General features: G+C 50.6%; 5 protein-coding genes across 5 annotated transcripts; 3 read left to right on the top strand and 2 right to left on the bottom strand.

Moving 5' to 3' along the window:
* Positions 1–666: 666 nt before the first annotated feature.
* Positions 667–1,748, top strand: PC9H_011413 (uncharacterized protein; the record flags this gene model as incomplete). The annotated part of the gene is made up of 3 exons (XM_036780898.1): positions 667–1,143; positions 1,199–1,350; positions 1,403–1,748. 3 exons carry the CDS (start codon positions 667–669, stop codon positions 1,746–1,748), a joined length of 975 nt encoding a protein of 324 aa, XP_036626753.1.
* A 347-nt stretch (positions 1,749–2,095) lies between these two features.
* PC9H_011412 (uncharacterized protein) lies at positions 2,096–4,148 on the top strand (the record flags this gene model as incomplete). The annotated part of the gene is made up of 10 exons (XM_036780897.1): positions 2,096–2,300; positions 2,362–2,494; positions 2,546–2,731; positions 2,789–3,053; positions 3,104–3,218; positions 3,279–3,482; positions 3,545–3,626; positions 3,685–3,813; positions 3,873–4,016; positions 4,067–4,148. 10 exons carry the CDS (start codon positions 2,096–2,098, stop codon positions 4,146–4,148), a joined length of 1,545 nt encoding a protein of 514 aa, XP_036626752.1.
* A 330-nt stretch (positions 4,149–4,478) lies between these two features.
* Positions 4,479–6,638, bottom strand: PC9H_011411 (uncharacterized protein; the record flags this gene model as incomplete). The annotated part of the gene is made up of 12 exons (XM_036780896.1): positions 4,479–4,563; positions 4,628–4,753; positions 4,814–4,939; positions 5,002–5,083; positions 5,145–5,167; positions 5,225–5,405; positions 5,461–5,575; positions 5,640–5,904; positions 5,953–6,141; positions 6,205–6,231; positions 6,286–6,394; positions 6,452–6,638. The coding sequence occupies 12 exons, from the start codon at positions 6,636–6,638 to the stop codon at positions 4,479–4,481; spliced, it is 1,515 nt and encodes a 504-aa protein (XP_036626751.1).
* Positions 6,639–8,113: 1,475 nt separating this feature from the next.
* On the top strand, positions 8,114–9,811 carry PC9H_011410 (uncharacterized protein; the record flags this gene model as incomplete). The annotated part of the gene is made up of 11 exons (XM_036780895.1): positions 8,114–8,194; positions 8,314–8,368; positions 8,420–8,470; positions 8,523–8,669; positions 8,729–8,759; positions 8,809–8,917; positions 8,987–9,040; positions 9,099–9,158; positions 9,221–9,381; positions 9,442–9,718; positions 9,776–9,811. 11 exons carry the CDS (start codon positions 8,114–8,116, stop codon positions 9,809–9,811), a joined length of 1,062 nt encoding a protein of 353 aa, XP_036626750.1.
* Positions 9,812–19,818: 10,007 nt separating this feature from the next.
* Positions 19,819–20,341, bottom strand: PC9H_011409 (uncharacterized protein; the record flags this gene model as incomplete). The annotated part of the gene is made up of 3 exons (XM_036780894.1): positions 19,819–19,865; positions 19,917–20,163; positions 20,237–20,341. The coding sequence occupies 3 exons, from the start codon at positions 20,339–20,341 to the stop codon at positions 19,819–19,821; spliced, it is 399 nt and encodes a 132-aa protein (XP_036626749.1).
* Positions 20,342–20,524: the final 183 nt, after the last annotated feature.

Below are 20,524 nucleotides of genomic sequence, written 5' to 3'. Positions count from 1 at the left end.
CCATGCGTCGCTGTTTGACAACCTACTCAGTGGGTCCGAAGGTCTATGTTTTCACGCCTGGATGAAGCCAGATGATAGAGTTCCTATCTTTGGAGGCAAATGCGCACGCGTGACACTGGCCACATCAAACGAGATTGAAGAGATTGATGTTTATGTCTTATCACCCTGGTTCGAAGACCCATTAGCCTCGTATATCGGCCAAGATGATTGGATCAATCGTACAATCGGCAGACGTGGGGACAGTCCTGGTAGCGTGGTTCATACTTTTTGAATCCAGTTTGACGGCGCTTCCCGATGGTTAAACAACCTGGACTCCGACTCTCCGAAATTTCAGCAATTCAGACCATCGAAACTCGGCGGTGTGCCAGCAGTTTGGATATTTGAACTTTCAGGTTGACCTTGTCCGCGATCAACGGTAATTTTCGTGGTTCTATCCAATCTCTTTCTGTATCGAAGGGTCTGAGAACCACGTACGCTGCCCACATCCAAAGCCCGCATCCAATCTCCATTTCTGTGTAGACGTATACTCACACAAACTGTTGCACCGTATAAATGACTCAAGTCAGCGACTGGTACTACGTTATTTCCTGCTACCTGATCGTAAGGTTTTACCATGTTCTTACCCAAGCTACGAAGTTGATTTTTGACACCTCCAGTTGTCCAGACATGCCTGTCAATATCCGTGACATTGTTGCCTTACATCTTCGCCGTTGCAACATACCTTATGAGGTACCTGTTCCCGATGTAAAGCTCCAGGCAGCATGCCTCAATTACGCCAAGAGCCACGGGTACGAAATTGGCGGCCAGAAGACTCTAGGGCCATGCATACCTGGAGGAGTCGTGATGGCCTCGAACGCTTTCGGCCATATTGCCGACCTCCCGACTCGCGTCATCATTGGCATATACACGGCGTTCATGATTTACTTGGACGATATCTCCTCCAGCGACATCGAGGCTGTTGCACAGTTTAACCAAAGATTTTACCGTGCAGAGCCTCAGCTCGATAAAGTGCTTGACGACTTTGCGCAGCTTCTTCGAGAGTTTCCCGACTATTTTTGCACGGCTGGGTCGGATATGATCGTCACCTCAACACTGAATTTTGTCACGTCCCTTTTCATGGACGTCGAGACAGAAGGCATGGACGTAAGTTGGACTCAATATCCTACGGACAGGTATGCTCATCTATTTTGTATACAAGGTTGATGGAAACGCGAAGCGATACCCCAGGTTTGCACGGATTTTGAACGGGGCTGCCCTCGCGTACACTCTCCTAGCGTTCCCGAAGTCGCTGCCAATATCAAGTTATATTCAAGCGGTCCCGGAGATAAACGTATATGTTGAGAACACTAAGTCAGTGATATATAACCCACCTGTCCTCTTGTGATCTGACGCCGTCATACAGCGACGTTCTCTCATTTTACAAAGAACAGATGGCGGGAGACGATATCAACTATGCCAGCTTGCTTTCTCATTCTTACAGTGTAACGAAGTACGAAGCACTCATCCACCTCAGTAATGTCGCCGTTGATGCGAACGAACGAATTCTCCGCCTACTGGAACCGGTTCCCGAAGCCTTGGAGGCTTATACACGGTTCAGGAACGGCTACGTTAGATTCCATACTGGTCTCGGTGGTAGGTATAAACTAGCAGAACTGAAGTTGACGAACATAAGTGATTACCAAGATAGACTTGGAGCCCATGTCAATCATACGGCATGTAAAGTTTGTCAACGTAACTTGTGTAATTAGCAGAGTCAACAATGTGATATTGCCAGCTTCTATCTTTTTTTTCTGTTCTACCATAGAACGGGGATAATCTATCCCCTATCATCAGCCCCTGTAGACGCTCCGGTTTCGTTTTGTCCGACCTCAGGCAAACTTGGAAGTATTTATGATCCAAGTGGGCCCAAAGCGTGCCAGTTCGCTATCAACTCGATTGTCTTCTTTTCTGTATCGCGATCTACCGCCTCGTCTCACACTAGCGGTCCTTCGCTCTTCATCAGAACGAAGTCGGATCAGCGGCAACTCTGGCCATGAGCAAATGAATATGAACGCAATCTCCACGGAACGAAATTCAACGCTACGACCCCAGGTTCATGGCTAGCCAGAATATGTACTCTATCGGACTGTCCAGTCTAGCTATCGCAGCGTTGCTGCTACTTGCCAGGAGGCATTCTGCAAAGAAGCGGCTCACTCTGCCCTTCCCCCCTGGCCCAAAGCCGCTTCCTGTCCTTGGAAATGTTTTCGATATACCTGACAAAACCCCTTGGAAGGTTTACAATGACTGGTTCAAGGTCTACGGTATGGCTATAATCACCTCGAAAACGGGTTTATTTGAAGACTTATCATAATCATCGCGCAGGCGACATGATCTATATGAACATCATGGGCCAATCTATTCTGGTTCTAGGTTCAGTCGAGCGCATCACCGACCTGCTCGAGAAACGTTCGGTAAAGTACGCAGACCGTCCAAGAATGACCATGCTCAACGAACTGTATGTTCTCGACCCGCGCCTTCGACTTCAAGCTAATCTCCATACGTTTAGGATGGGCTGGGATTGGTGTTTTGGCCTGATGCCTTATTGTACATCATGGCGGAAACAAAGAAAGCTATTCTACGACCAGTTTCAAACCAATTTCCTCCAGTTTAGGCCAATACAAGTCGACCACACGCACAAGTTCTTGGGAAACCTTCTAGAGTCCCCGGACAAGTTCCTGCAACACATTCGCCTGTGAGCCTAACAACTCGACCCATGTTTCGGCCAACTTATTACAAATCAAACGAACAGATTTTTTGCAGGCACTATCCTCGAAGTTACATATGGAATCCAAGTCTCTAGCTACAACGATCCTTACGTGACCAACGCAGAACAATGCTTGGCTGCTTTGGCCAGTGCCAGTATACCGGGCGCTTTTTTGGTGGACACGTTCCCCATATTAAAGCATGTCCCATCGTGGTTCCCAGGCGCTGGCTTCAAACGCAAAGCTAGGGAGTGGGCAAAGCTGTCGTACAACCTCGTTCACGGCCCATTCAATGCCACCAAAGAAACTTTAGTATGTCTCATGCCTTTTATACTTACTTCTACCTTAACATTTCCCCAAAGCGTCAAGGGAAGGCCCTTCCGTCAGCTGCAGCCAATATGCTGGAAGCTGCCCCGGAGGACGAACCAGATAATTACGAAGAGCTTGTTCGTAATTGCGCCGCCATATCGTTTGCAGGCAAGTTGCGACTCAATCGCTCGAGCCTGGTTCTGACTTCTCACCTGTGTCTGTTGATAGCTGGGTCAGACACAACAGTTTCGACTCTGCAAACCTTCTTCCTAGCTATGGCCATGTTCCCAGAGGCCCAGAAGAAGGCCCAAGCGGAGATAGACGCCATTGTAGGGCACACGCGTTTCCCAACCTTCGCCGACCGCCCAGCTCTTCTGTACCTCGAAGCATTGATTATGGAGATATCTAGATGGAACACAGTCTCACCCCTTGGTGCGTCCTATTAATATTCCATCATGACTACGAGTGTATATGTAATGACACTGCTTTTGCAGCATTACCCCACGCGTCTACATCCGATGACGAATACGATGGCTACTTCATACCAAAGGGCACAATTGTTATGGCCAACACCTGGTACGAGCGGCTGACGTTAGTATAATTAGTGCACCTTGACTCAAGCTTTCCTCGCCAGGGCTTTACTGAACGATCCGTCCGTGTATCCGAACCCGGATGACTTCAATCCGGATCGGTTCCTCCTGGATGGCAAGATCAATCCAGCGGTTCGTGATCCTCGTAATTTTGTGTTTGGCTATGGCCGACGGTGTGTAATAACATCATACTATACATATTCTGGCTGACTACGAGACCTACAATGAGTAGTGCCTGTCCCGGACGATTCTTCAGTCAGGATAACTTGTATAGCGCCGTTACGGGGATCTTAGCGTCGTTTTCCATTACCCCAGCTCAAGACGCGCAGGGGAACGACATTCCTCTCAAGGCGGAGATGAGCAGCGGGTCGTTATCGTGCGTGTTCACATATCATTTTACCACTGTCTTTGACGTTCCTCTCCTAGCTACCCCCTCCCCTTTAAGTGCAAGATTACCCCCCGGACTGGCTACGCAGAGCAATTGATTCGACAGAGCAACAGCTCTTGAATCGAAACACCCAAGTCCCATCAGTTTGATGTAGTACGGGAGAAACTGCCTAAGAAATGATGGTCGTTGTTAATGTATTGTAGATGTTCTCCCGTTTGATACGTTGTAAAGGGCATGAATGATCTTTCCAAAGACGTTATAAGTTCGACGAGGGCCATGCATTTATCTGGCTATATACAGAGCATTGTGCGATCCCACCAGCCCATGACATTTCAACGCCAAGAAGATCACGATTGTTCACTTCCGATCAAGTCGACCATACGTTCAATTGCACCCGACTGTCATATTCTAGAATCCAACAGTCCAACAGAGAACTGCCAGGCAAAACATTCATTTACTATCAGCAGCTGCTCGTATAAGCTTCTGCGCCTCCTCAGAACGCGGTTTGATCGCGCATTGGAACGGTAAAGGGGTACTAGTAACACACAGAGCATCAGCACATCACACTTCCAAGTCAAACGGCAAATCGCGGGTCCCACCTTATCAACGACGTCGTGAACTCTCGCGTAGGTTCCTTCCCAGCCTTGGTGATGTTGAACACAGACAATACAGACGCAGCCGTGATCCACAGTTCGGACATGCCAATGTAGCGTCCAGGGCATATCCTTTGAGACGGCGCGGTCAGTATAGTCAGGTAAGCGATGGTACGTGAGCCGCGATCGCACCTTCTCCCAAAGCCGAAGGAAGCAGCAAGGACTTTGTCTTCGTCAATGAGCTTTCCCTCAGAGATAAAGCGATCGGGATTAAACTGATCGGGATGCGGGAAGACACGCTCGTCATGCAACATCGCCCTTCAGTAGTGCAGATCAGTACACCAATCTTCATCTTCTGATGGACGGATGCGTGATCTTACCAGTTATTGCCTACGACGATGGAGTTCGCCGGTAAACGATAACCATTGTACTCATCATCTTCGGACAGAACGTGGGGTATGCCTAGGAACGCCAATCTCCGTTAGGGGTGCGAGCACGCGGCGTTAAGCGAAGACTCTCTCACCTAGCGGCGTCACCGTATGCCACCTGAGAGAAGCTCGCTATATGAATGATCTGCACTGAAAAGGGGGGGGAGAGATTTACCTGAGAACCTCCAGCATGATGGCGGTGATGTAGGGTAAATGTTCTTTATCTTCGAACGCGGGAAGACGCGCACTTTCTAGGACGCTGTCCAGCTCCTTTTGCGCTTTCGTCTGCACATCGGGATGCGAGAGCATCGCTAGGAAAAATACTTGCAGTGATGCGACGGTCGTATCGCCCCCCGCTTGCGAAGCGAGACTTCAGGTCATGATGCGTTCGGCCCGCCGCTGCTTACTCACCTGCGTACACAGTTGCGGCGGTATCTTTCAGCGTTTTCTCACCAAGGGGCTCATCTTCTGTCGCAAGACTCGACAGTCCGCGTGACACTAAGCTGGGCCAGCCCATACCGCTTTCCTAGACAAGGCCCAAGGGGCATCAATCAGATTGACGAGCAAGTCGGAGAAAAAGTGAATCTTACCGCGAGTTTTTTCGCTGTTGCAAATGGGACCTCTAGCATGCGCTGGGAATACCAGCGATTCTCCTCGGCCGTGCGCTGGAACCCTGCGCCAGGTAACCATTTTGGGACATACCTCAGCCACGGGAGGAAATCTACCAAGAAGGCACCAGGTGATCCTGCGACGGCTAGTCTCTCTGCGCCTTCTTCCACCAATGTAATATGAGACTCCAGCTCATTTCGATCTTCGATCCCGTATGTGATAGAGAGTATACTCGTACCCACAGATCTAGATTTGGAGATTTAGAGGTCATCAGGAGATAGCAGTGATCCTCACCGTCTAACGTGGTGAAGGTACCCATCAGGATTATCCAACAGGCCCAACAAAAGGTCGGGGATGAACTGAAGCTGCTGTGGTTGATAACGTGACACGTGGATAGGATTAAGCTGCATGGTGAAAATACGGCGGCACTGCTTCCAATAGTCATTGTATGGCATGGTCGCGAACGCCCAATCACATCCCGACCTGATGGAAACGTGCGTGGGACGTTATAGTCTGCTTCAAAGGGAGAGTAGTTCAAGTAGTTACAGTTCGGTAAGCATTACAGCGTGCGGCCTTGAATAAACGGCCATTAAGTGTTACAGTTTGATGAGATCAGACGTGGCTCACCTGCTCGAATAGATACTTGATCGCCGAGAAAGCAGATCATTCGCCGCGTCGGTTGAGTTCAAAACGACAACGCTGACCCCAGCGACGTTGAGGTATAGGATATCTGATCCTGTGTAGTTGGCAACATCACTTAACGGCAGCGCTGATGGTTGTGATTGCCACAAACCAAAGTGTTTTGACCACTGCTTGAATTGCAACCATCCGTTGCGCCTGGGCAACTGAAAAAGGTTGCCTAAGAGAGGGACTCGCCTGGGGCCAGGAGGAAGGGGTAGACGTTTGATCAATTTCCACCGTCGAAAAGCAGCGAGGGTAGCCAATCCGAGGAGAAGAGTACTGAGAGCGAGGGCGACCATGGTTGTACTTCACAATTGGCGCAGCGCGCAAGATATAAGTAAATTGCGGGCATCAGTCAAGTTTGCACTTCGCCAAATCCAACGCCAAATCCAACGCTCGGTAAGAAGCTCGATATCTAGAGAGTGGGAGTGGTGGACTGAGTTTGGACTTGGTGAGATTGAATCGAAAATTAGTCGCAAGCACCCAAGCTCCGCTCGTTGACGGGACCCCGGAACCGTGATGGCAATAACGCGCGTAAATTTCGTCGCGTTGAATTCATCATGGTCTTGGGTTCAACAAGTTGTTCGACTTTTCAGCCTCAGTGGCCACGGTGGTTCAGCTACTGCAAGACGCAGAAGGTGCTTTTTTACCGTTACAGAACTCTAATTCCAAGCTGAGCTGTCACTAGCCCTTAGAACAGGGCGTTCTTGGACTCAGGCGAGGGTCTCCTCAGTCCTGGAGGGTGCTTCAGAACACCATGAACATGTCAAAAATTCGGTTGTTCGAAGTTGGAAGAGAGTAATAGGAGTGCTCTATTACTGATAAATATCAGGAACGCGTCGCTAGCTGGCTTTCGACTTGGGCTTCACGCTTCTTACCTTCGTCATGGATCCGTCTGTCTACCTTGCACCCCGACGACGTGGTGCATGAGTCTAATATTTTCAAGACCTCGACCGGTGAGTAATAACTAGTAACTGCGCAATTATGATTTTTATAGGCCCTTCTAGGGCAGGTGACCACCTATTCGCGATGAAAATCATATATCACTTATAAGTTACACTGAACAGTTACCCCACGCACCTGATAATAGCAACCAAGAAGATCCAGCCATTATATGGACTGCCAGTCGTTAGGCCGGCTATTCGTTGCTTATACCAGTGGGACTGTATTCTCTGCTGTTTATGTACGTGTGCTCCGTGTCTGTCTTTCCGTGCCTTCGGCCACGTTAATATTCGTTCTCGGACAGGGAGTCCGTAATACCGTAATAGAGGGACTACGTCGGATTAGCATCCCCTCTTAACCACGACTTCGATGCGATCCAAAAGGTTTCAAGTGGAAGGACATAACCAACGGATGAGAAGTCGCTGTTGCCGTAGCACCCCCACATTTCTTCGTTACCTTTGTTATCTGCCGAGGAAGTTATACCATCACGGGCAAGCGAAGAGATAGTGTCACGCATCACGTTAGGACCCCGACTGCCTTCGTAGAGCACCCAACCATACAACAAAAACCAGCGGTAAATCCTATAGCGATGTGATCGGTTCTTGACATACGCCCACGCGGCGACGCAAAAGTCTATACACTGGATAACCATCAAATGCTGATTGAAAAACTGGCAAGGGGGCCCGGACTACCAGATGGAGATTATAGTCAGGAAAACCCACGGTCGTGATTGATTCCACTGCACTCGTCCGCGTTTGGCACTCAACCAGCAAGGCGAACCATGCAGTCATCCGGCGGATTGTCTCAGTACTCCCCCGATCGGAGCACTTAAATGTGGCAGGAGGAGCTTGAGGCTGACCCCGTTCCTTCGCAAAGTCTCCCCCACGATGGACAACTCGGCGACCATCCCCCTGTACGTTCTGAAGTATTTCCTTCCCTTCCATATCACTGATCAGCGTCGTCAATCAGCACTGGACCCATAGTAAGCATGACTGCTGGCGATATCGCCGTTGTACTAATCGGACTCTATAGTTTGTCGGTGCCATCTTGAATTGGTCCCTGCTAGGCTCATTAGCAGTGCAAATATGTTAGTCGACATACCACTTCCAGGGTCGCCAACCTTAAAGCTACCCTACAGATGTCTACATCCAACATTCTATGCAGGATCCATGGATGATCAAGGGGACCGGTACGTATCAAGTGCTTATCAACTTGGGCCCAAGCTGAGCATTGTCGAACAGTGTTTCTCGTCTTGATCATGGATCTTACACAAACTGGTGTTTCGACTGATTACGCTTGGAAGACGTTGGTATCGCACTGGGGCGACCCGTCAATATTAGCGGTCCCACCTCCGTCGTCCGTCTCAGTCACCATCATGGCAAGCATCAGTTGAGTCCCGCTTGTCACTCACTTGGCATTTCGCTCCGTGGCTAATCCACGATGTCAGTCTCTATGGTCGTCCAGATATTCTTTGCGTGGTCAGTAATCACTCTCCTTGCTTATCCATTTTTCTGACATCCGACGCAGGCGAATCTGGATGCTCAACCGCCAGTCGAAGTTATTCATGGTATTCCCTATCGCTATCTTCCTTGTTGCGATCATGCAGTGCAGCAGCGCCTTGGTTGCCGCCGTCAGGGTCAGTATCACCCCCAAGGGCGCTCTCGTCTACTCTGACCTTTCGGCGATAACTGACACAAAACTGTAGTTCACCTTTGTTAAGGAACTCTCTCAATTGAGCGAGTTGACCCCAGGATTCACGGTGCGTTCATTGCAATGCCTTGACCCCTACGACCCTAATCCCTTGGGCGCGTTTACAGGTCTGGCTGGTGGGAAGTTTCGTCGCAGATATCCTTATTGCAGGCTGCATGTTATATACGGTACGGAACCTATCTGGTGAATCGTTCGCTAGACTCGTTCGCTAAATGCTGCACACCAACAGCTGCACAGGGCCCGCAAACGCTCATTTTCCGGCAGGAGCGAGACCGTCTTGACCCGCCTTGTTCGCAACACCATCGAGACCGGTGCAGTCACCGCCGTTGCTGCTGGGGTTGAGCTCGTCCTTTTCCTTGTCATCCCAGAAACAAACTACCACGTCACTCCGTACGTCGACCCCCGACATCACTGAGATAACCTTCTCACTTCTTCACCCCTTGCTTTCAGTGCTTTCTTGCTTGGGAAGCTTTACTCGAACGTTTTGATGGCAAATCTCAATGCACGGGGCCACAGTAAGGCAGCAGGCATGGACGTCAGCCTGGGCAGCGGGAGCTCGCATAATCGCTACGAAACCTCTGTTAAGTTAGCCCGCATGGGACCTGGGGCTACCGACGGCACCGATCCTTCTCGCTCGGTTCACAGATCGCCAATGCCAGTGCCAGTGCATATCTCCGCAGAGGTCACCAAGTCCATCCATTACTCGGACGACGAGAGCAACGCCGAGGTAAGGCTTACCCAGTATACCGGGAAGGCAGGCACTGATACCAATGACCTGCGGTAGATGCAAAGAAATCACAAGTCAACTCTCGATTTCTGATCAACTTCCTACGCGATTTTCCATCATGTACATGTGGGAGCCAGATGATCTCGGCACCGTTGTGTTGTACTTCCTACTTTAACTGAGACGGTATCTCTGTTTTTTTATGTTGCTATTTATTGACTGCTTCGAATCGGCCTCGGATGTTTAGTGTACCTAAAACATATGTCTGCAGTACTCTGTACCATAGTGCGCGATTAAAATGGGAATTTCAGTTTCGCCTTGGGTCTATTGCTTTTCTCACTGTGTTGTTTTGGGTACCAACATCCACTCGGATGCTGCCTGTTCCCAACTAACAATCATATTCTCCCGCCATTATACTGACTCGCATCAGCCTCCTGATTGTAAGTACCCGGAAGTGAAGTCCGCAGAGCCTGATGCCACTGATTGCCGTTCCAAACTTAGAGTACTACAAACAGCTCAGATCTACCACGAGTCACCTCGGTTCGTGGCTCGATAGAACCATGATCCATCATAATTCACTGCTTCTGCCAATTTTTAGGCCGCAAGTACTCCTCATCGGACTAGGCATCAGAAAAAACGGAAGCTATGACTATGACCAAGCTTGAGGGTTCATCGCACAACAGACACCCCCCCCAGCGTCCCGCGTTGGGAGAATCCAGATAATCAATGGACCTACGTTCCCGTCCCACAATATCAATAGTCAGCCCACCTCTGGATTCTACGGAATGCACTTATAAAGCAACATCAAGCCTTTGCCAAAGTCGACACTGCTCCTCGAAGCCCACTGTATCCTAATCACACCGAACACAGAATCCACATGACATCTTTCGACTACGTCGTTGTTGGCGGAGGCCTTGCGGGCCTTGTCGTTGCCGCTCGCCTCGCTGAAGATGCGAGCAAAACGGTCGCTGTCATCGAGGCGGGCGGTCACGTATCTGACCAAGCGGGTGTACAGATTCCCGGTTAGCCTTTGTCCCTCGGATTGCGAAGCTGTCGTGTTCTAAGCGTGCCATAGGGCTCTGCCAGCAAAACTTGACCAAACCTGATCTCGACTGGGGATTCCTCTCAACACCCCAAGGTGGCGTTGGCGATCGGCCAATCTATTTGCCCAGGTGTGTGGGGTATCTGAATTAAAAGGAACTCGTGCACTTGATATTCAACCTATCGTTTGTGCTTAGGGGAAAGGGCGTGGGTGGGTCGTCGATTGTAAGTGGATATTAACGCCGCTTAACAAGCTCCGTGAAGCTAACCACATGCCCCGCTAGTTGAATTTCATGTCCTTCGGGAGGTACGTCGGCCGCAGTATCTGCCCCCTGCCTTTGAACGCCTAGCCTATCTATATAGAGCTTCTTCGACCGAGTATGACGGTGCGTGCCTTCTCCCTGCCGGCGCTCGGTGGACGTGTACATCGCAAACTGATTGCTCTTCGGTTAGCCATTGAATCTCTTGGAGCGAAAGGATGGAATTGGAAAGAACTACACAAGTACTTCGTTAAGGTAAATTATATTAACCGGACACTCGACCTGGTCACGGTATAACTCACGTGGCACGCGGTTCTCCAGTCCGAATCGTTCAGTGCATCGAAGCAAGACCTCGACAAATACAGCGTTCGCCCAGATGCCGAGTACCATGGCACAGAGGGTCCGATCAAACGAATTTACCCCCCTTGGGATGGAGGTAACATGTACGGCAAGTATTACAGCGCGCTCCACTCCCTTGGAGTTCCCTCCAATCCCGATAATGTAAGCAATCAGCGCCCTGCCTGAGTCCACCAATTAACTGCTCAGTAGTGTAACGGAAACACTGTCGGGACATGCGTCGTGACCAATACGATTGATCCCAAAACTTTGACTCGAAGTTCTTCGGCGACGGTGAGCTCTTTAGTCTGTTATTAGAGACGCTCGGTATCTGAACTTGACTAGGCCTATTACGAACCCAACAAAGATCGATGTGATGGTGAGCGCCAAGGGCGTGAACAATTCCACAGGCCTCGGCGCGTAATCTTCCACCACCCTCTTCCGCACGACTCCGCCATTTGTCGTCGTGCTCGACATCCTCCTATCCCTTGATCACTCCCTGAGTCCCTTCATGCCTCGAACATTCTTGAGCATGTGTGCTGGTCCTGACTCCGGTGCTAGAGATTAGCGGAGGCCGAGTCTGAGAAACAAACGGTACATAAGCTCCATCCACCAGTGCTCGTCTAGCAAGCCTCAGCTGCAACGGCACTGGTAAGCCCTCCTTTCAGCCTTGCCTCACTTACGCTGATCATCCTGATCAGATCCTTCCTACCTTATTCACTTCCTAATACTGGTTCCTCTCCTACCTTCCCAAGTGAGCAGCGCCGCTGCGAGACTTATCCTTTAGCAAGGCTGACCTTTCCTTCGACTAGGCTTATCGCCTCGGCTTCGCCGCTTCATTTTCATTGCCATCTCCTGTGCTCATTTCATTCGCCCATCTCGACATCTATCTCTCATTCAAATGTCTGATGATGGATTCATTGTTGTTCGCTCTCAGGCGCAAGCTTGCCAAGCCCTTGTCGACGAATGCTGTGAAGGCAATTTCTCGCTCGAAGACCTTCTCGCCAAACTGCGCGATAAGGGGCTCACCCCCGCTGAAGCCAAAGAGTATATTGAGCAAGCGAAGTCTCGTTTGGACCCGGAACAATCCCACAATGGAGCAGCCGGAGCCAGGCGTGATGAAGCCCGACCAGCTACACCTGAAGGACTTACCGGCGACGCTCTCGAAGAGTTTCGTCGACAGCGTGACGATGCACAGGCAGAGTTGGTGCGACAGCGTGACGAAGCACGTAGGAAGGCCTTGGACGAAGCGGAATGGAGCATTCTCAGAGCAGTTATACTCGGTCAAAGCGCACCTCCTGCTCCAGGAGGCTCGCCTCAGAATCCTCCCTCTACAGATCTCCTCTCACTCCTTTTGCGCCCTACTACAGAATCAGTCTCGACCTCTATCTCCCCTTTGGTCCTCGCCGCAGCTCCTCATCTTGCAAAACTTGTCTCTCATCCATCCGATCCTCATCTCAGCGAGACTTGGAAAATCCGTCAAGCTTTCTCATCCGACAAGTCTGTCGACGGGATGGCTGACATCCTACAGCTCCAACATCTCGAAGAACCTCTTCCCCGCAGTATTTGGAAAGATATCATCCAGGATAAATACATCAATTTCGAGAAGATTCACGCGTCGATGGAGCCAGGATACGATCATCACGACGACCTCAAAGATTTTCTCGCTGGGTACGCGATTGTTAAGAAGGATCAAGCTAATGCCAAGCGACCACTTACCTCGGAAGCACAATGGATGCGCGTGTTCTCAGCCTGGGCTGCCGCTGTGGTCATCATATATCCCCATCGCGACGCCGAACTTCAGGGATACAAGAAGCATGTCCTCGATCTCTTTCGCGCGAGCCACATTAGCCCACTTATCCCGATTCGCTTTGATGCAGATGTTCGCGAACGTTACGCACGTAGCCCTTTCCGTCTCGACAACCGTACGGAGCTCGATATTCCCCTTTTCACGCAGATGTTCAGGACTGCTTCTGCAAGCACCACACCAGCTAAACGCCCTGCATATTCGCCTCCAGAGTCTTCGAAGCGCGCTTCGATTCCTTGTATCAATTGGAACTATGGGAACTGTTCCGAGCCCTGCAATGGACGGCGCCGACACAATGTGTGCAGTGAATGCTCCGGATCACATCGCGCTCGAGATGTCGATGCATGCTTCCAGCTCCTACGTGCCCGACGAGGAGGAAAAGGAAAAGGAGTTAGTGTCACTTCAGGTGCGGGAAGCAGCAGTGGGGCCTAAGCAGCTTTTACGGAGCCGCAAAAGGAAGGCGAGCGAACCACTAGAAGGTCCTCGCTTTCGTCGCGGCCTCGTTTGGAAGGATCCCTCGGCAGACTCTCTCTCTTCATCCTCTTCTTGTGTTTCCTCTCCATCTTCTAATATATCTCCTGCTGCTCTGTACACTGAGACTGCACCACCTCTTCCGTCTCCGCCTGAGCACCTTATTGCTGACCCCTCGGTTCAAGCCGCCCTCCATGAGGCACGCGAGCACATCAAGGTTGAAACTCCTTTCAATGTTGACCGTTTGGAACACATGCTGGCCGATCACCCGAACCAACCTTTTGTACGCTCAGTCATGCGAGGATTGCGAGAGGGCTTCTGGCCGATTGACGATGGAGAATGGAAAATTGAGCTTGAAGAGATCTCCGACAATCCTGTTTCCAATGAAGAGGACCTCATAGCACTGCGTGCATATCGAGATAAAGAAGTGGCAGCGGGGCGTTGGTCTGAAAGCCTTCCGTCTCTACATCCAAAAATGAAGGTCTCGCCTATGTTTGTCGTTTGGCAAAAAGGGAAAGGCCGAATCATCACAGATCATTCAGCATCGGGATTGAACGATGGCATCCCTCGAGAGGAAGGCAGAGTCAAGTACGACGATATGCGCCCTTTTGGCCAGTGCCTTCTCGATGCGAAATTGAAATATCCTGGCCGTCACATCGTCACCTTCAAGGACAACGTCGCATCAGCTTTCCTGAATGTCCCTGCCCATCCTCTTTGGCAGTTGTGTCAGGTTTTTGTCGTCGATGGGATTTACTACATTGTTCGCCGACTGGTGTTTGGTAATGGAGCATCGCCGCGGATTTGGTGCTCTATCTCTGGGCTCATTTGCTGGATAGCCATGCGAAAACTTGGGATATCAAGCCTGCATGTCTTCATGGATGACTTCTTTGGATGGGACTTCGCAGATAACCTCATGCTATTTCGTGGAAAACTCCGTCCACGACAACAAGTTTGGCTCCTTCTACTGTGGGACCGGATAAACTGCCCGTGGGAGGAGAAGAAGCAATCATTTGGGGACATTCAGAAGATCATTGGTTTCTGGGTTGACGCCAACGTCGGCAGCATCTCCCTTTCACCCGGCTCTGTAGCCGACATTTTGGAGAAAATCAGCTCTTTTCTCAACACTCATGACCGTGCACCAATCCTTCGTGAATGGCAACGCCTAACCGGACACCTTAACTGGGCTATTAATGTCTTGCCTTGGGGAAGGCCTGCGTTATCGGAACTCTATCGAAAGATGAGTGGCAAAGAACACCCGAAGCGGCCCATCTTCATCAATCGTGAAGTCCGCGAGAGTCTCTCCTGGCTCTCGGATGTCATCCCTCGCTCAATTGGCGTCCATTTCATAGATGCCTTGCGGTGGAAGGACTCAGATGCTGACATGGTCATGTGGACAGATGCGAGCCTCCGCAATGCGCTGGCTTACACTTACGCTGGCAACGCGTTTGTATACCAGATCCGTGAAAACCAAACACGTTATGTAATTGACATCTTCTTTCTTGAAATGGTAGCAATCCTCTCGGCTGTCCATCACGCGGCTTCTTTGACTACACCCCCACGTCGTCTCCTCATATTCACCGATAGCCTCGATTCCGTTGGAATTCTCAACTCCCTCGCTGCCCACGAGCCTTTGCACAATGCACCATTGAAAGCCATTGCCTCCATCGTTCTCACCACTGGTGTCGACCTTCAAGCACGCCATATCCCTGGCAAGGAGAACATTAAAGCAGATCTTCTCTCACGACTGCTCTTCGACGATTACAAAAGGCAGTTTCCAGCTGACAAGATCTCATCTTTCTCGCCACCGCGCGACCTCCTGGATGAGAGATGGAGGAACACATTTTAGAAGACTTGTTGGCCCTCGCCGCATCACCCATTCGCACGCCTGTCAATATCTCTGACCTTGATGCTCGTGTGGCTTTTCTCCGTCGATCCGCTATCGAACGTTCCACTCTGAGCTCCTACAATACCGGAGTTAAGGACTACGCCAGTTTTTGCCTCAGCCACAACCTTCCCCTCGACCCATCACCACTCACTCTAGCTCGGTACATCGCCTTCACCTCTATGCATATTGCCTCTGCACCAAAGTATCTCTCAGGTGCACGCCACCACCTTAAAGACATTTTCCCTGCTTTTGACGAGAACCGGAAACACCCTCTTGTGCAAGCAACAATCCGGGGTTCACGAAAAGTCCGTGCTGACCCTGTGAAGCGAAAACCGCCACTGCGTATACACCATCTCCAGAAGATTGCGGCGCTCGCCTTGGCTACCAACTCCTACGACGACCTCCTCTTTGCCACACTTGTCAGTTGTGGTTTCTTCGCATGCCATCGTCTCGGTGAGCTTGTTCATCGAGGAGTCCACCTCGATTGGCGAAAGATTATCAAGCGGTCGTCTCTGCACTTCACCAACAATCGTGCTGGCTATCACTTACCCTATCACAAAGCAGACCCATTCTATCAAGGGACCGACATCATTTTACTTCCCATGCCCAACACCATCACCTGCCCTGTTGACCTTCTGCGTAAATATACAGCCCGCCGAGACGCTTGCCATAGGTTCAGGAATGCCTTGTGGCTGCGCGAAGATGGGACACTCCCTTCTCGGACTTGGTTCGAACATCGACTGTTCAACCTGATTGGTCGTGAATTTGGCGGCCATTCTTTGCGAGCGGGGGGTGCAACGTGGTTTGCTAGCCTGGGCCTCTCGGAGGATGTCATACAGGCCATTGGCAGGTGGTCTTCGGATGCCTGGAAAATTTATATCCGCGACAACCCAGCAGTTCGCGCTGAACTCCAGCTTGCATCATTACATTCAAGACTTCGCCCTTAACCTACGCTCATAGCGAAATCTCGCTTCTCATCTCCTTTCACCTCCACCATCCCCGCAACAACACCCATACGCACTTTAGCCCTGCGCTCGTTTCGTCCACAAATTCATTTTGGCGGCTGCGTTTCGCAGCTGCCGTTTACGCTAATCAACCACTTCGAGAAGTTGAGCTTGACGAGGTCGATGTGATGGTGAGCGCCAAGGGCGTGAACAATTCCACAGGCCTCGGCGCGTAATCTTCCACCACCCTCTTCCGCACGACTCCGCCATTTGTCGTCGTGCTCGACATCCTCCTATCCCTTGATCACTCCCTGAGTCCCTTCATGCCTCGAACATTCTTGAGCATGTGTGCTGGTCCTGACTCCGGTGCTAGAGATTAGCGGAGGCCGAGTCTGAGAAACAAACGGTACATAAGCTCCATCCACCAGTGCTCGTCTAGCAAGCCTCAGCTGCAACGGCACTGGTAAGCCCTCCTTTCAGCCTTGCCTCACTTACGCTGATCATCCTGATCAGATCCTTCCTACCTTATTCACTTCCTAATACTGGTTCCTCTCCTACCTTCCCAAGTGAGCAGCGCCGCTGCGAGACTTATCCTTTAGCAAGGCTGACCTTTCCTTCGACTAGGCTTATCGCCTCGGCTTCGCCGCTTCATTTTCATTGCCCACCCTCCTCACCCTATCTAGTCTTTACTATTAGATTACTTGTAATTCTCGTGCAGAGTACGCCCTGCGCTCGTTTCGTCCACAAATTCATTTTGGCGGCTGCGTTTCGCAGCTGCCGTTTACGCTAATCAACCACTTCGAGAAGTTGAGCTTGACGAGGCAAGGCGAACTTGACCGTGATCACTGATGCTATTGCTTCGCGCGTTTTATTCGGTGACTCTCCCTCCGGGAAAGATGTCAGGGCAGAGGGCGTCGAATACATCAAAGATAAGATCACACACAAAGTAACCGCTACGAGAGAAGTTATTCTCGCTGCAGGTAGGTAGAAAAATATAGAGGGAAGCCCTTGCTGAGACATTTTTAGGATCGTTCCAGACACCTCAGCTACTAGAATTGTCAGGAATTGGTGATGAGGCTATCCTCAAGCGCCATGGTATTCCCGTCACCGTCAACTTGCCAGGTGTCGGTGCCAACCTTCGTAAGCCTACGGTACTTTGATGTCTTTCTTCATTTACTTACCCGTCTTCGACATTCGTAAAATGATTAAGAGGTGAGCATCACACTTCTGCAGTGATAGACAGTAGCGCTTATCGCAGCTTTCAGGATCACATCTCTACGATGTATACTGCTGAGATGGATCAGCAATATGAATCCATGGATCGCCTCGGTGATCCCGCCGAAGCAGGCAAAGAAATGGAATTATAGTACGTGTGCCCATTACATCGAATCCGCGTTATTCACTATATTTTATCTCCAAAGTCAAACCAAGAAGGAAGGAATATTCGCCAGTACTCCGTCCATTGCATACGCGTTCTTGCCGCTCAGGTACTTCAGTGACGTGGATATTATCTCTCGCAAAGCATCGGCACAAATCCAAGCCAACGAGGGTGCGCTACCAGGCACGACCAAGATCCTGCAGAAGCAGCAAGAGTGGCTCAGCAGTGACAAGGTCCCCCAGCTTGAGTGAGTGTGGATCCAGGGTTTCTCGCCCCGTGCTAACCACCTGCCAAACAGGATCGTGCAAGTTTCGGCCTTCTTCCCTGCGAAGGGCGCTGTCCCCCAACCCGGAAAGAAATATTTCAGCATTTTCCTCGGATTGCTTCACCCACTCTCAATTGGATCCGTCCATATTTCGTCCACTGACCCTCTTGCACCACCCGCAATTGATCTTAACGTACTGAGCAATGATGTCGACCTTGATATCATGGTAGACGCGGTGAAATATGCTCGCAAGGTCGTCTCCACCGATGCATTGAAGGACGTCGTGCGCGCTGAAGTTTCCCCCGGTGCCTCGGTAAAGACAGACGAGGAGATTAAGGCGTTCATTAAGGACAATCTGTCCACGGTGTTCCATCCTGTCGGAACAGCGGCGATGTTGTCTCGCGCTGATGGGGGAGTTGTTGATGAGACGCTGAAGGTATACGGGACTCAGAATTTGCGGGTGGTGAGTACATCGTATTGAGGCGAACTCAGGTCGCTGATCAAATACCGGACAGGTTGACGCATCTGTCATTCCTATCCAACTCGCGGCACATACCCAAGCAACCGTGTATGCTGTTGCTGAGAAGGTATGACAGTGCAAAGCCATCATTACTAGTTCTGACATGGAATCATATAGGCTGCAGATATCATCAAGTCGGGCGCATAATGTATATATAGGTCTTGTGAGGTGTGATTGCTAGACGAAAGTAAATGTATTGGATTATTGCATATCTTTTGATTGGACTGTATCGAGCGCTGAATACCGTACCCTTGTGTGACAAGATGCCGGGGCCAAGGGGACGTCACGACTTGACGACATAAAGGTAGGACACGTACAATCCTGATGTCGCAGTTATTTCTCTCCCATTGATCCAAGAAAAGACACCAGCCAACCACATATGTCGCCATGTCTGTGGGCTGTGAATATGCGCCACCCCACCCCACCATCGCCACCTCCTACGTCGTAAGAAGGGGGCCGAACAATCAGCGACGGCGTCCCATTGTTCCGTCAACCTGATCAAGCGTAAGGAGGAGACATGGCAGTTGCATACCCAGTCGTGACTGGATCTTATCTTGTTTTGCCTACCTGGGAATATATGAAAGATCAGTAGGTTTTCCAATGTGAAGCAGCAGTGGAGGACGTCTAGGATCGGTTGTTGATCTGTCAGTCTTGAATGAAAATATAAATTTCGCGATGTCTGCTGCTTAGGCAACCCTGGGTAGTGCAATGCGTTTGCTTTGGTATTTTGAGTGCTTTCTACGCGACGGTGCGCTGGGCCACTTGAGCGGCGAGCTTCGACGGCTCATTGACATATCTACTTCAAATTCAAGCACCCATGTTCGCGTCAACCTCCAACACGCAACGGTGTACAGCACTCGGGGTCATGATGGCCGGCATGCTCCTCCACAAGTACTAAATCCATCAGAACACTTGAAGGATTACTCTCACCAACCCACTGTGACGAGCGGCGGGACCGCATTGTTGGCCCACATTGTCAATGATGAGCGACTCCTCGACGATCCAGTGGTATGTGACAGACTTGTGCCATCGCTGTGTAGGTATGTATTCGGCTGGGATGCGGCGTAGTTTATTCGCTGGTCAGATGGCTGCACTAACCGCGCATGGTGTACTGCGAGGTGGTGAATCAATCGCCCAAAATGGCATGCGATGCTGTTGTGATAAAATAAAGGATGGGACAGCCTCTAGTGTTCGATCTAAACAACACCCGTAGCCGCTGGGATGATCGCATCCTCGTCCCGTCCTATGTCACCATTCAGAAATACATGCATAGGAACTCGGCTTCAAGACTCACCTTCTAAGAACTTCTGCATGAACGTCTTCTGTGGCCGCTCGGTCGGCTTCAACAAAATCCCCACTACATGGTCGGGCTGCTTCCAACAATTCATAGTTTCCTGGAAATCCTGCCTGCTCTTCAGCAGGAGCACATCGATAGCGCGAAGGTCCGTAACATATCGATTCGCCTCGAACTTCTGGCGTATCGTGTGGCGTATATGTGCTGGTGAGACGTTCAATGTATAGATTTCAATGATTTCTGGCGCCTTTAGAGTCCGTAGACCGTTAAACCGTTAACTCCCGCTCCCGTTCAAATCCACCAGACAAAGGTAGACGCACCGAACGGTACCAGTCGCGGTAGAGTTGGATTACACGTTGCCTTGCTTCGACGGCGTTCGTCGACGGACGAGTCGCTTGGGCCAGCCGCGCAGGAATAGTGGCCATGGTTAGTAGAATTGGAATTCGGCGGTCACTGGTTGGTCTCGGACGTGAACGCCGTAGTTCAAACTCCGAAAGGCGGATGTCAATGGTCATCTAGCGCCCAGCCGCCACTTCCTGTTACAAGTTCGATCTTATCAGCACTCCCTACATTCTCACTTCATCAACATTAACGATGGTTCGTGGATC

Source organism: Pleurotus ostreatus (genome assembly GCF_014466165.1).
Source record: "Pleurotus ostreatus strain PC9 chromosome Unknown scaffold_9, whole genome shotgun sequence".
Classification (NCBI taxonomy): domain Eukaryota; kingdom Fungi; phylum Basidiomycota; class Agaricomycetes; order Agaricales; family Pleurotaceae; genus Pleurotus; species Pleurotus ostreatus.
This window is presented reverse-complemented; position numbering and strand designations above follow the sequence as displayed.